This window comes from Perca flavescens, chromosome 20 (genome assembly GCF_004354835.1).
Source record: "Perca flavescens isolate YP-PL-M2 chromosome 20, PFLA_1.0, whole genome shotgun sequence".
In the NCBI taxonomy this organism is placed as follows: domain Eukaryota; kingdom Metazoa; phylum Chordata; class Actinopteri; order Perciformes; family Percidae; genus Perca; species Perca flavescens.
The window spans coordinates 32,772,827-32,788,730 of record NC_041350.1 but is presented as its reverse complement, the minus strand read 5'-3'; the positions used below and the strand labels follow the sequence as shown (position 1 = coordinate 32,788,730).

Sequence of the window (15,904 nt, the reverse complement as noted above, 5' to 3'; positions counted from 1 at the left end):
AGCTCCGCCGGAGGTGTGAGTTGAAAGTCTGTCTGACAGGGGCCTCCTCCAGACGTTCCCAATTTACCCGCACTACCCGTTTGGGCTTACCAGGTCTGTCCAGAGTCTTCCCCCACCCCCTGACCCAACTCACCACCAGATGGTGATCAGTTGACAGCTCTGCCCCTCTCTTCACCCGAGTGTCCAAAACACACGGTCTCAGATCAGATGAAACGATTATAAAATCGATCATTGAACTTTGGCCTAGGGTGCTCTGGTACCAAGTACACTTATGAGCATCCCTATGTTTGAACATGGTGTTTGTTATAGACAATTCATGACTAGCACAGAAGTCCAACAACAAACAACCACTCTGGTTTAGATCAGGGAGGCCGTTCCTCCCAATCACGCCTCTCCATGTGTCTCCATCGTTGCCCACGTGCGCGTTGAAGTCCCCAAGCAGAACAATGGAGTCCCCCACTGGAGCCCCATGCAGGACTCCAGTCAAGGTCTCCAAGAAGGCCGAATACTCCGAACTCCTGTTTGGTGCATATGCACAAACAACAGTCAGAGTTCCCCCCCCCCACAACCAGCAGGCGTAGGGAGGCGACCCTCTCGTCCACCGGGGTAAACTCCAACGTAGCGGCGCTCAGCCGGGGGCTTGTGAGTATCCCCACACCCGCCCGGCGCCTCACACCCTGGGCAACTCCGGAGAAGAAAAGAGTCCAACCCCTATCCAGGAGTATGGTTCCAGAACCGAGACTATGCGTAGAGGTAAGCCCCACCAGATCTAACTGGTAGCGCCCACCTCCCGCACCAGTTCCGGCTCCTTCCCCACAGAGGTGACGTTCCACGTCCCCAGAGCCAGCGTCTGCTGCCCGGGTCTGGTCAGTCGAGGCCCCTGACCTTCACTGCCACCCGTGTGACAACGCACCCGACCCCAGCGGTTCCTCCCACAGGTGGTGGGCCCATGGGCTGGAGAGATGGGAGCCACGTAGCTTTTTCGGGCTGTGCCCGGCCGGGCTCCGTGGCAAACCCGGCCACCAGGCGCTCGCCGACGAGCCCACCATCTGGGCCTGGCTTCAGACGGGGGCCCCGGGCTTCCTCCGGGCAGGGTCACTCCATCTCTACCTCGTTTATTCATTGGGGTTTTTGAACCATTCTTTGTCTGGCCCCTCACCTGAGACCACTTTGCCTTGGGAGACCCTTACAGGAGCACACAGCTCCAGACAACACAGCCCTCAGGTTCACAGAGAGAGCCACCCCTGGCCTACAGGGACTGAAGAGTTAACTAGAGATAACTTATGTGTGTGGGTTTGGGTGGATTAATTTCATTTCATTTCATTTTATTGTTTATTTTTACAGGGACAATGCACAATTAAAAGTAATTGCACCAGAGTTAGCTAATAGCTAGTTTACATCTGCTGTCCCTGGGCAGGTAAACAAATAAAATAACATATATTACATATACACCATGATTTAAGTTAATTGATTTTGGATGCTGTCAGAGCTGAACCGTTGACCACATATCAAGGCTGCATTCCAATCTACAGTGTACAGAAACCGTTCTCCCCACTCCCTGCTCCCTGATCAGGTAATGTTGGTTAAGGGAACTTCTCTTCAACAAAATTCCTCCATTTGGAACACCCTGCAACGTCACCAACGCGACGAGTGGAACAACAGTTTATGTTCAATGATACTAGGTAGATCATATGCAAGCATCCCTTTAAAGAAAAAACATAAGTCGAAAGCGAGTGTCCCTTGGTGGAATAGGGCATGTGATAAAGTATCGAGGGGTACTGTGCTTACAGAGTATTAAGAACGTGCCCAACAGAGAATAATGCAATAGAGTACAAAAGGTCGAGGACTAAGGCAAGAAAAGTGACTGCAAAAAATGAGTTTTTAAGAAGATACAGTGGAAAAATTCGGGATGGACACTTCAGTTGGAGAAATATGGGCAACAGTTCTATGGAAGTAAATCTGTTTCATCGGATTTTGAAAGTGAAAAGACTGAATATTTATGCATTGAAATTATGTATCTGAATTTTTTGCTTCTAAATATTACTCTTCAAATTTATTTTCACCTTTTAATTTATTTTATTTTTTTTAAGTTCACAAATTCAGAATCAAAAATTCAACGTAATGTATAAAATTCAGTGTTAACATCCGGAAACCCAAGGAAAAGCAATCGATTGTAGATTCTTCTAGAATGTATGGAAGGAAGGAAGGCTTCATCAGCCTGGAAGCAAAACCCAGTTTTGAAGCCAGGGAAAAAGGCAGCACATTCATGGTCATATAGACCATGGAGTCTCATGGTAGAGCTTTTGACATCATTATTCAGAATTGAGCAAGCAGAAGAGTCAGTGGGGTTCCTGTGGGTGCCAGCCTGTTTCAGTCTATGGTGCCAGCCTATGTGGGGATGGAGGGGAATGAGCTTGCTGATGGAGATTGACATGAGAGTGAAGTTAGGGTCAACTGAGTGTAGGTCCATCGTTAATAAAAGCATCGCGGCTGTGTGGCAGGAGGAGTGGGAGAGGGAAAAGAAGGGACGGCATTATAACTATAAGTGTGATAAAGGGCCATTAGGCTGAGGCTGGGGCATTGTGAAAAAATGGGAAAGCATGAAGATAGGCTTTGTGGCACATGTAAACAACAACAGACAGTTAAAATATCTCCCAGCAATGTGCCGTAAAGGCATCTAGACTGCCGGAAATTAAAAGAAGAAGAAGAAGATGATGATGATGAAGAAGCAGGGTTTGTTTTTCCAATTCAGCGAAATGTATGTGTGAACTGTTGCTGTGACATACTGAGAAACTGTGTCATGGTTTTGGGTTTGACTTCTGTTGGTTTTGAGGTTCTGTTCTTGTTTCCTGTTTTTGTTGTGTATTTGTTTTGTTTTCTGTTGTAACCTGTGTTTCCTCCCTTGTCTTGTCTAGCTGTAGTTCCTGTCTTGTTTTCCCGTGTTTCTGTATGTTCTGTTTCCTGTTTTATTTTGACGGTCTGGTTTTCTGTCTTGTCTTGTCTAGTTTACTTCCTGTCTTTGGTTTTCCCTCCTTTGTGATTGCCCTAATGTGTTTCACCTGTTTCCCAGCCTCGTCACCTGTCTTGTGTTTCCTCGTTACCTTGTGTATTTAGTCTTTGTCTTCCCCCTCTTCTGTGTCAGATCCTTGCACTGTTTCGGTTTGGATTGTTTGAGTCTTGTCGCCAGTTTATGTTCCTGTGTTTGCCTTGGTGTTCTGGTGTTCCCATTTGTGTCTTGGACTTCTTTTTGGATTTGCCTTTTTGCCTGCTGCGTTCTGGACTTCCTTTGTTGTTTTGTACTTTGTTTTACTGGTTGAATAAATCCTAGTCACCTACTTATTCCTGCCTGCCTGCTCTCTGCCTTTGGGTCCACCATTCCCTGCTCTTCACTGCTGAACCTGACAAACTAGTGATTAGTTGGTGTTCTGTTCTGGAAACATCATTGTTTCTTTCATTAGTAGTAGGACTAGTATAGCATTATTATAATTAGATTAGTGTTAAGAAGGAAGGGTTCTATAGGCCCATGGCTTCAGGGAGTGGTGGGGCTGAGGGTAGTGGGTGGCAGACTGTAGGTAGGGAAAAGGGGTGCTCTAAGAGAGAAGCATTGAGAGAAAGACCTGAAATGTCAGGAGATGAGGGCATTAAATATAGGAGAACTAGAGTTACTTAAGAGTTTGTTGTGCTGTTTAAAATTATGGAACCAATCAAGGAGATGCAGGATTTAGAGCAGTGAACCCGGTGGACTAAACACTGAAAGAAGCATAAACACACTGTGACACGCTCAAGATTGTATTGCAATGATTTATTCCTCCACACATAAAATACAACTAGTACTGCAATTATCAAATGTAAAGTTACTTTGTGAGTCGAAATAAGTGCATTAGTGCGGCGGTCAACAAAAAGTGTTGGCTCCCAGTCTCACCTCCTCTTTCAAAGCCCCAAAGGATCAGAACAGGTGTCAAAGGGAGTTCAAACAGTGGCTAGAGAATGCGGAGATGTAAGCGCTAGGTCTAGAGTGGTACTAGGAAGTCAACTCACTGTGCCAAACTTGCTGTCGTCGTTTCCATCTGACATGTTGATTCTTAAAAAGGAGTAATTTCTGTCTTTTGTTTCTGATGTGTTGGTAAGAGCTAAAGAAGCAGCAAAAAAGTTGCATTATTACATGATGGAGACTCAGTGTGTGGAGAGGTCACAGTTGTCGAGGGCTAGCAGTAAGAAGTGTGTCAGTGAGGTGGATCATGTGGATCCTCATTTACATCATAATGTTTTATGTTCTTCATTGGAATGCTCGGAGTCTGATTGGAAATGGCGAGTTAAAGAGATTTGTTGATGAATTTAAAAAAAGCACCAGAATGAATATGCATCCAAGAGAGATGGTTAAAGCCCTCTCTAGATTTTGTAATCCCAGGTTATGAATGTGTGAGATTAGATAGGTCTGAAAGATTAGGTGAGGGTTGTGCAACTTTTGTTAAGACTGGGTTGAAGTATAGGAAAGTTGATATTAATTATAATCTTGAGTGTTTGGTTGTGGAAGTTTGGAACAGTTAGAATTCTGTTACTGTGCTAAATTATTATAACCAGGGCTTAATTTGAGCCGGGACATGCCGGAACATGTTCCGGCACCTCCGATGTTGGATCATGAACCTTTTTTATTGGATCACCTAAATTAAAAAAATAAACTACTGTTTGTTTAGTGTTCAATGTTGTTATCTGTTTTGTTAGTCGTTATTCCCAAGAAGTTCCACAAAAAATCTTGTGTTTGCATTTTCGACGCGTTTTGAGGTGAATTTTCAGGGTAAGACGGAGGGGGGAGAGGGACAGAGGGAGGGGAGGCACTTCAACAGCGCGGCGCTGCACTTGTGCTGCTTGAGATTGCTGTTATAGCCTCATTTCACTCAGGGGAAAAATGTCAAAAAGACAACAAAGTTTGCTTAACTTATTCAAATAGGCTGGCCAGTCGGATCCCAAACAAGCAAAACCCGTTTCTGACGATCAAGAATGTGGAGACCACGGTGGGTTTTTTGGTAGTTAACCCCTTTATCACATGGAAAATTACCATTGGGTGTTCTGTAAGATAGGCCGCTTCTGATCAGCACTTTTTCTTAGCCTTTTTTTAACCTTATTTTCCATTCAGGCAGACTTTTTAATTGATTTAGTGGTTTGCGGGGCTTTTTCCCCCCCCTCCTTTTTTCTAATTAAATTAAATTCTATTATCATGTGAGAGGGTCAATGTGTATATGGTCTGTTATCTACGATTTCTAATTTAATACACCCATTAAAACCCCTCATGTTTATATTTTATTTTCATTTAACTTTTTTATTTTTATTTATTCTTCTCTTTTTGTTGTTTTTTAAATTGTCTGACTGTTTTCGCAGACCTTTATACATTCCAAGACATCCTCTCTACCACATAGATAATATTTCATTTTATATAATTACTTCTTACTACACAATCTTGCTGTTTATTACTTGATATAATGGAGGCTCGACATACAGTGCTTCTGAAAATCTCATACATGTTCACAGTGCTCTCAAGGCTAGATTATCCTTGAGTAAAAAACCCAGTTGGAAATGGGTAACTGCACTATCAAGGGATTCCCCCTTTTGGTGCTCGGGTTTGTTCTGAATGCCCCATGTTCCCGGTTAGCGGGCATGCTTTTTAGTTGTTTTTCTGTTTATTGTTCTTTTTCAGTTGTTTTTCCTCATCTGTGGCAATACTTTTCTCCGATTAGTTTTTCCCTTTGTATTATTTCCCTCTTGTCTCTAGACCTGTCGGTTGGATACCAGATCTACTGTCCATAATCTCATACTCCCTCCATATGGCAGATAACCAAGTGAACAAGACGACTTTGGCCAGGGGAGGAGTTGTGAATTTCTTAAGCTGGAATGTGAAAGGCCTTAATTCCCCAATTAAACGCAATAAGATATTTAACCATATTTGGAACTTCAATGTAGAAATATTATATTTACAAGAAACACACCTTAAGTCAAAAGGCCTTTGATCTCACAGCTTTTTCACTCAAAGTTTGAGAGTAAAGCCAGGGGTGTCGCCATCCTTATCCGTAATAATGTACAATTTAGCCCCTCTACCATAATCGAGGATCCACTTGGGAGATTTGTGATTGTATTTGGCCTTCTGTATTCTTCTAAAGTTACACTCTGCAATGTATATGCTCCAAATTGGGATGACCACCAATTTATAGCTAAATTGATATCACTCTTACCTGATCTTAACTCCCACCAACTTATCATGGGGGGTGATTTTAATTGCGTGTTGAATCCCTCTTTGGACCGTTCTTCCACCAGATCAGCCACTGTCTCTCTCTCTGCTAGAGCCATCCAATCCTTCTTCGACAGTTACGCCATTGCTGATGCCTGGAGATTTTTATATCCTACCTCACGTCGATATTTATTTTTTTCCCCCGTACACCGCTCCTTTTCAAGAATAGATTTTTTTTCGTTGACCGGAAAATTCTACCTAACATTGAGTCCAGTTCAATTGCAGTTGCAATCTCTGATCATGCACCACTTTTTATGGGCCTGCATTTTCATGAGAAACCCACTGGCTGTAGGCCATGGAGATTCAACTCTCTTTTGTTATCGGACGAGAGCTACACCCGGATTCTTACTAGTCAAATTAAAGACTTTCTGGAAATCAATGCAACGCCTGGTATGTCACTGGGTACAATTTGGGAAACTCTCAAAGCATGCATCCGTGGCCAAATTATATCTCATACCTTACATATTGCCAGGCAACGACGGTCTAAATTATTGAAACTCTCTTTTGCTATTCTTGAACTAGACAAGAAATTCTCTGAAACACCTGACCCTGAACTATATAAGCAGAGACTTGTCTTGCAAACAGAGTTTAACCTCTTGTCAACCAATCAGGCTGTCCAATCACTCCGCAAAACATGACAAAACTATTTTGAATTCGGGGATAAACCCGCCAAATTACTAGCCTTGCAGCTAAGGCAGCAGAAGGCTCAAAATTTGATCTCTCAGATCCGGTATCCAAATGGTAATATCCTCACCAACCCAACCAACATAAACAAGTGCTTTTTTAACTATTACTCTGCCCTCTACCAAACAGAATCGAGTGCAGATACAGACTCATTAGAATTTTTCTTCAATAAATTACAGACCCCCACTATCAGCAATGACTGCAAGATGCAACTTGATCAGCCTCTCTCCTGTGAGGAGGTATTGAAGGCCACTCCATTCGAATTTTTTAAAGCGGCACACAGCGTTTTGGTGAGACCAATGCTTGATATGTTTAACGACGCCCTGAAAACTGGGCTTTTGCCCCTTTCTACCCGCCAGGCCTCAATTTCCCAAAGAAGAATAAGGACCCCCTTGATTGCGGTAATTACAGACCTATAAGTCTTATCCCTGTAGATGCTAAAATTCTTGCTAAACTTCTTGCACGTCGGTTGGAGCCTGTGTTACCTGAGCTTACTCATTATGATCAGTCAGGATTCATAAAGAATAGAAAATCTTTATTTAATATTAGGCGTGCTTTTAATATCTAATACCTAATATCCCTACTTTCTGTTGTCACGTGGTACAACCTCCTCTTCGCCCTCGCTATGGAACCCCTCGCAATAGCCATTCGCTCAGATAGTAGGATCTCAGGTATTATCAGGAGAGATCTCGAACAAAAGATTTCTCTCTATGCGGATGACATAATCCTTTTTATTTCTAACCCCGCTGTATCATTGCCTAGAATTCTCACCTGCATGGAGGGGTTTGGCGACATCTCTGGCTACAAGCTAAATATTAGTAAGAGCGAGCTCTTCCCTCTCAATATAGATGCAAGCTGTCTTCCACCCTCTGCTGCACCCTTTAAAGTAGCCTTGGATGAATTTAAATATCTTGGAGTTAATATCTCACGTAAATACTCCAACCTACTTAATAGAAACTTTACACCTGCCCTGGAACGTGTTAAGTCAGATCTCCTGCGCTGGTCCTCTCTCCCTCTATCCTTAACAGGCCGTATTAACTCTGTAAAAATGAATATACTACCTAGATTTCTTCACCCAGCTGTCCTTAAAGTTTAGCCTCCCAAGGTCGCACCTTTTTTAAATACTTTCAGATTAGAGATTTTATTAGGAAGATCTCTCCTCAATTTCCAAATCTTCCGACCTCAACACAGCTCGATGTGAGCATCAATAACAAAGGTGCTATATCCGTTCTTTGTGACTGTATTGCAGGGTTCTCGCCTTCATCTGCTATTACAGCGAGACAAAATTGGGAGGTCGACCTGGACTATAGGTTCACTGATGAGGAATGGAGACAAGTTCTAAATAGGATCCATTCCTCCTCCATATGCAGCCGTCATAGTCTTATTCAATTTAAATTCATCCATCGGATATATTGAACTAAAGTTAGGTTAGCAAAGATCAAACCAGAGATGGACACAGTCCATGTGATAGGTGCAGGCAGGCCCCAGCTTCTCTGCTCCATATGTTTTGGCTTTGTCCAAGTCTGACGGGCTACTGGAAATTGATTTTTAATTCTATGTCAGTTGCACTGGGCTCTGTAATTAACCCCTGCCCACTTGTTGCACTTTTTGGTCTTTCTCCAAAAACTGCAAATTTGTCAAACCTCCATAATTGTGCACTTGCCTTCTGTACATTAATAGCCAGGCAATTGATTCTCGTTAGTTGGAAATCAAGCCAACCACCTACTCATATACACTGGATATGTGACCTAATGAGTTGCATCCATCTTGAAAATATAAGATATCTGAGAGATGGGAAGCAGGACGAATTCAGGACTATTTGGAACCCATTCATTTCCTTCTTCTCTTCTATCAAAGCCACTGGGATCACTCCCACCCTGCCATCACTGTCTTATTCTGTCCCCAGTTGATACCCTAGAGACGAACCCTCCCCCACCCGTTATTTTAATCACCCTTACTTATATTTTATTATTATTATTTTTTATTTATTTCCTATGTAATTCTTATAACTGTTCTTGCTCATCCTGCTTGCTGTGTCAGTAACATAATTACGTTATTATTATTTTTATTGTTTTTTTATTATATATATATATATATATATATATATATATATATATATATATATATATATATATATATATATATATATATATATATATATATTTTTCCCCATTGAACAACTCCAATTGCCAAATATGTTGTGATTGGTGTTCAATATGTAACTAGATGCTATATGTATGCTTGTCATATCTGTTGCCTACTAACAAAAACGAAAATAGAGTTATATAAAAAAAAAAAAAAATCATAAAGCACCTGTGGTGGCGTGGAATCACTAATTGTTTGATCTCCACCTGAGGAGTATGGTTACATGTGTGCAGACTAGAAAAACAAAGTGTGGGTTGCAACAGTGAATCTGCTTACCTGTTAAGTTAGGAGCCTGTCTGTGGGCATAAGGAGCAAGGTTAGCTCCCCTTTCTCTGCTTTGCCTGCCCTAGAGAATTTGGCCCACCCATGAGAGAGAGACATCATGGCTTTCAAACGAGCAAAGTGGCAGTTGGTCAAGGCCACACCCCCACTCTCCACCTTGCCCCCCCTCTCTCTCCTCTTCAATAGCTACAGACACAGAAATGGCACATCCTAAGGAAAGCTCATTGTGGGACTGGCTCTAGTGGCTGTAATTCTGCACCAAGGCTGAATTTCAGGAAAGAGACTTCAGATACAGTATTAGGGGACCACAAAGGCCTATATAAAAGAGACTTCAGATACAGTATTAGGGGACCACAAAGGCCTATATAAAGCATCCAAAGAGTGTTTTGTCTTATTTTGGTACTCTGTTTTCTGTGTTGTATTTTGCTCAGTTTCCTGTTTTATTTTGATAGTCTGGTTTTACTTCCTGTCTTGTGTTTTCCCGCCATTTTTGATTACTCTGCCCAGCCTAATGTGTTTCACCTGTTTCCCAGCCCTTGTGTCACCTGTCTTGTGTTATCTCATTACCCTCTGTATTTAGTCTTGGTGTTCCCCTTGTCCAGTGTCAGATCGTTGTGTGTTTGTTTGTGTCGCCAGTGTTAGTTTGTGTCTGGTTCTTTGCTCCCTGGATTTCCTTTGTTCTCAAGTTTCTGGTTTGTTTTCTGTTCTTGTTTTTTGGATTCCCTGTTTTTGTTTTCTACACACTGGATTAGTTTTTTGCCTGCTGCTTTGTTAATTCATACTTTGTTTTTATGGACCAATAAATCTTCCACCTCAAACTAGTGATGGCGAACTGAAGCTTTCTGAAGCAGTGAAGCTTTCAAGCCAATTGTATTGAAAAAAGGTTCACTACTCAAAGCTTCAGAACTCTATGAGAACATCTGGTGGTGAAGTTAGGGATAGCATTGTGTCACAAACTGTTTCACAGTTATTAGCCATGAATGTCTTTAGAGTAAGCCCGACCCAACCCGAGCCCGTGTGCGTTTTGTCCAAGCCCGGCCCGACACATTAACTGGAATCATGAGCCCGATTTTAACCCGACACTTTTTTTAATACGTCTGACGTTCTCATACAATTCAGACTTGTTTGAACTGCAGAAATCTGTTTAAAATGATCTTAATGAATAATGCAACAAGGACGAAGCATGTAAACTGCGCTGTTTGTTTATTCAGAATGGAACGGATCGCAAATGGATCTGAATGAAGAAACGTAAAAAAAAAAACAGATTTCTCTGTGAGGGCTTGCCTCGCCCTCACTCTTGGAGAAGTAACAAATGAGGACGTTGAAGGCAGACTATCATCTTTTCTGCCACGGCGAAAGCCTGCTTCATGTGTCTGTTCATCATCCAAGTCCCCGTTTTATTTGCTGTTATAGGCGACAGCGTACCGCACTTAATGCACTCAACAAAGCCGACACATGTTGTCACTGCCCACGACTTGTTTAAAATGGTTCCATACCTCCGACTTTCCTCCAAACTTGCTCAAAAGTAATTTTCCTATTTCTGATTATAACATAGCTTTCTCCCTACCCAATTAGGCTATAGGCCTAGTAAAAAACACAAAAGCTTGATCAAGGGCCCGGCCCGGCTCGGCCCAGGATAGTGGCGGAAAATAACGGCCCAGCCCAAAAGTCTGGCGGGGGTTCGGGCTTGGGCAGAGAATCTAAACTCTACTTTAGAGTTGAAGATGAACACATTTTGATTATGAATTCATTGATAAATAAATAATGACATAAATAACTAAGCCTATATGTGGGACCTTGCATAAATAAAAATGTAATTACCTTCTCCGCCAAAAAAAAGAACTATAAAGTTAGGATTTTGGTTGTGAACTGTCTTGTGTTTGAAAACAAATACATCAATTTGGGAGGGAAATGAATGAAGAACACATTGCACATTGCACACTCATTTCTGTGATTAGGCCTATGTAGCCTAGAGAAACATTGTCTCCTCAGCCAAATAGGTGAGATAGGCAGTGCAAGGCACTCTAAACTCTCTTTTATAAACTCTCTACTCACTATAAACTAGGCTACTCGCTATGAACTTTCTACTGGCTATACACTTTCTTACTGGCTATAATAATCTCTCTATTAACTAACTCTCCTGACTCTGTTGACTCTCTACTGCAACAACCCCAGCCCCGTGTCAAGCTGCTCGCGCAGCTTTTGAATTGAACTTCGAAGCAGTGACGTGGGTGTGTGTGAAACGAAGCTTCGGACGTCACTGGTCACGTGATTATCTCCAAACAAATCGAGCTCCGATACAAAGCTTCATTCCAAATTGGTTCATGTTTTCGATACATGCCTCGAAGCAGAGGGTTCACGGGTAACATCACTACCTCAAACGTTCTCCTGCCTGCCTGCCTGCCTGCCTGCTCTCTGCCTTTGGGTCCTCAACTTCACTGAACCCTAACACTTCTCTAGAAACTTTAAGAGTAGGAACATCTCAAGCTCGTCCAGACATTTTAAATGTCATTTTGAGTGTTTTTTAGAATTGGGTTTGGTTGTAACATCACTTTTTGCTGAGTTCCCAGGCACGCTGGGGTGAGGGGGAATGAGCAGGTGGACCTCATTGCAAAGGAGAGTTGAAGAAGAGAAGTCAATATCCATCTATCATTGGGGAGAGTGGAATTGAGAGAATGATAGAGGGTGTAACAAAAGCATGGCGGAGAGGGTGGGAAAAAGAAGTCAACCTTAAGTGAGAAAAATATACATCTCTGTCACGTAAGAATGCAGACTGTGTAGATTGAGGTTGGGGCACTGTGGGTTAAATTACTCTTTGTGCATTGTAGGAAAACATGTTTCTGGACTGTGTGAATGTGGAAGTTGTGACAGTGAAGCATGTTTTTCTAGAATGTAAAGAGTGTAGTGCAGAAAGGTATTGTTTGTTAGACTGACAGGGCTTGGAATTGAGGCTTTTTCTGTTTTATCTTTATTTGGTCACATTGAGAAACACCAACCGATATCCAAGGCAGTTGGATGCATGATGCAGGAATGTATGTAACAAGCTTGTGTGACCGGTGGAATTCTGCGTTGTGTATAATTATTTCAACACACCGTGACACCAGGATCTCCTTAGGATGATGTCCGTTTATTTTGGTGACAAATATGAATAGACAGACCTCGTCATGCAACAGAATGACCCGCTCCAACTTTTACAATACACACATTAACACATACACAAAACAGAAGTTAGCTTTGTCTGCCGTGAATTTAAGCTAGCAACACTAATTCTTAAAAACTCGTAAAACAACAATAAAGTGACATGAGTTTGTTGAAATCAAGATGTGGAAAGGTTTGGACAGACATTATAAAAGTGTAGGGAACAAAAATATAAACAATAATACAAGAAATAATGGAATAAATAAAAATAATGAATGAGCCAAAAATAAATTACACTCACTCCCAAACAGTATTACAAAAAGGGGAGAGGAAAGGGGACACAAGGTATTTTAAGTCACAGGACCACCGAAGAAGAAATAAAGTAGGGGCTCTGAACTCACATAAAGTAACCACAACAGATTTTGTGTAGATATAAATGAGATAAAGGCAAATGCAAATATGTCACTTTGACCTGTGGAGGGCAGTAATACGCTTAGCAGCGTCAACACTGCCGGAATCCTAGAAGAAGAAGAAGAAGAAGAAGAAGAAGAAGCAGCGAAACATGGCAGCCCCCTCCAAGAAAGTTTTCGAGGTCTTCGTCTCTAAAATACCATGGACTATAGCCAGCAGTGAGTCTATCAAATTGTTCAAATTACTATTCAAATTTAGGGGCAGCTAGATATGCGTCTGTAGCCACTCACTGTATATGTACATAGTTCGATAACGTTACTGTATGCAAGCTTGCCATCACGGTCATGCTGTCACCTCAGTAGCTAGCGTTACAAACGGGTCTCTGCATCTGAAGAGATCGAATGATGTAGAACAACAACAACTTACAACAACAAAAACTTACCAGAGCCTTTCTAGAATCAGAGAGAGACCCTTTTTTATTTTTTTTTATTTTTTAATTTTTATAAATATGTCATGAATCTTAAACACCAAGCAACATACACTCCGTCCAGTTGCCAACAGTCGGGCAGTCGTGCAATAAATCCCACCTTCATAAAGGTTATAATGTCATATAATATTGTAACGTTATTAATGCTGTTTTTATTAAAACGGTTTGGGAGAGATGTTGATTTAAAAGGTAACTACCGTTACTAACCTCGACCATATTTTCCTATTTTCCTTTTTGTATTTAAGTGTAGCCTGGATGCCAGCCGAACTTAGCCTTGCTGTGCGTTCATGGACATCGGAAAAAACATTTTTCCCAGTGAAAACATTACCATTAACGTCACTTCCTGTGGGAATCAGAGGTGGGAAACTCGGGCTAGATTTTGCTAACAGAGTCCCAGTTGGTGACGCGTTGTTGACAACTGAAGTTTGATATAGGTGACTTTGGTTCACTGAAAATATTTCAATGACAAACTGTTTATTGTGGACAAACGCCTCTGCCAACAAACATACACAGACATAACATGTTTAAAATAATTCATAAAGAGGCCTTTGTATAAAAAACCAACACCTTTCAACACCCGTTCATTGTCCTGCAGATAACACAAACAAACACCTGTCGATGTGCTGTTTGTATGCTCGCATAAGAAAACAGCAGCAAATCTTTTGTTATTGTGGCCTCCATGTTTTCACACACCTGATGCTCTAGGCTACGCCCAACAGTTGGTGGCAGTCATGCAACAAGTTGTTATGCCAAACGTAGGGCTGTGCAATTAATTGAATTTCGGTTTCAATTTCGATTTTGGCTCCCAACGATCACCAAAATAGTATAATCGAGAAAAAGCGATTATTTTGCCATGTTCTGTTTTGCAAGAACACTTTTATTTTGTCTTCTGTTCTGAATGACACGCGTATGCGCACATCCGCACGCGCCCCTCCGCCCCTCCTGAAGCCAGTCAGGGAGGCAAGTCGTGTGCATATCATCCGCTGGAATTTAAAACCTCAGCGCGAGTAAAGATGGCAGCTGCGTTTGGTGAGCAAAAAAAAAGGCAAAACCAACTCAGTTGTCTGGGAACAGCTAACGTTAGCTAACCCTGCGGTCCCTCTGCCTTTGCCCCCCCCTGTAGTATACTGTCTATAGACGTTGTATTCCCCCGACACGCTGTATTCACTTACTGTTTAAAAATGTTTCCAGCTTAGTGGGGGTGCATAGGCATACTGCTCAAAACAATATGAAAAAACATAGTAATGTTCCCCCAGCATTTTGTTGTTAAACTGTATGTAAATGAGCAGGGACGTTAAATCACCTGTTTTACGTAACGTTACTCTAAGGTACCGTCTATGTGCTGGATTTTTCCTAAGGTTAGCTAGAAAATAAGCCCACTGACGGCGGCATTATTGTTGATATTTTGGCACAATGTTTCGTAATGACAGTAGTAGGGGTCATAGTGAGTGAACATGTGATGTGAGATGCACATTGTGTTATGTCTGTGGAACTGTTCATTAGCTGTGTAACGTTATGTGTGATATCTGTAAAGCTGAACCAACTCACAGTAGTAAAACAGATTTTATTCTGATCCAAAGACTCTTTCTGTGAGATAAAGGACACTAACAGATTATACCCTGGACACTATCCATTATATCCAAATGTTAATGAGTAATCGTGTTAAATTATTGTGATTTCAATATTGACCAAAATAATCGTGATTATTATTTTTTCCATAATCGAGCAGCCCTAGCCAAACGTCAATATAACAGAAGAAGAAGAACACGCATCCCAACCATGTGAACGCTGTCAGTCTGAAAAACAACATAATCAAGGGGGAGGTCCCTGTTATTCCCAGGTGGCATGAACACGCCATTTATCCATTGTGGAGCAACTATGCTTGAGCTAGAGCTGTTCGGACCAATCAAATTGTCAGGGCGGGCTTTATACAATGATGGACAGATGATCAACCGTAACTGAAACTGCTGTCTCTGCCTTTGCTCTGTCAAAGCCTGCCTTTGAGTTGCAGCTTCTGTGACATCTGTCTCCGTTTCTCTGATTGGTTGTATGTCTATCCACTTGAGTGCAGAGGCATTTTCTTTCCTGCTTCGGTTAAAACACGCCCCATTATCACAGCCCAATGCACCAGTATCAGACTCATATTCTGACTAGAATCTGAGTATGACGACCTCAGGCTAGTGTAAGTGACTAATAGGAACTACAATCTTTAAGATTGGTCCAGTATTAAGCTTGAATGCTGTAACAGACAACATTATGGAAAAGATCCCTACCGAGATACTTTTAGCGTGGCTATAGCCAAAATATTTTCTCACCTAAATCGGTAAACTATGTGTTCATTTCAACCAAAACTAGAGTTACGATTGCCTTATTAACTTAAATTGTAGCTTGTTTCACCACTGCCGACTTAAGAGAAACTCAAGATTTGTGCTTGAAATATGAAATGTCCCTGTTTCTTTTTCAGGGGAGATGAGGGA

The 15,904-nt window shown here is 41.8% G+C and overlaps 1 protein-coding gene across 2 annotated transcripts in view; it reads left to right on the top strand.

Annotated features, from left to right (window-relative positions):
* Window positions 1-13,034: 13,034 nt before the first annotated feature.
* Window positions 13,035-15,904, top strand: part of slirp (SRA stem-loop interacting RNA binding protein) — an 8,281-nt gene continuing 5,411 nt past the window's right edge. Inside the window, exons 1-2 of one of the 2 annotated variants that reach the window (XM_028565232.1) lie at window positions 13,035-13,158; window positions 15,892-15,904. The exon at window positions 15,892-15,904 is cut by the window's right edge and continues 46 nt beyond it. In XM_028565232.1, the coding sequence (XP_028421033.1) occupies window positions 13,092-13,158; window positions 15,892-15,904 (80 nt within the window). In that variant the 5' untranslated portion in view covers window positions 13,035-13,091. Of the gene's footprint in view, window positions 13,159-14,357; window positions 14,457-15,891 lie in introns of those variants that run through there. The other variant, XM_028565233.1, reaches the window with a different exon arrangement.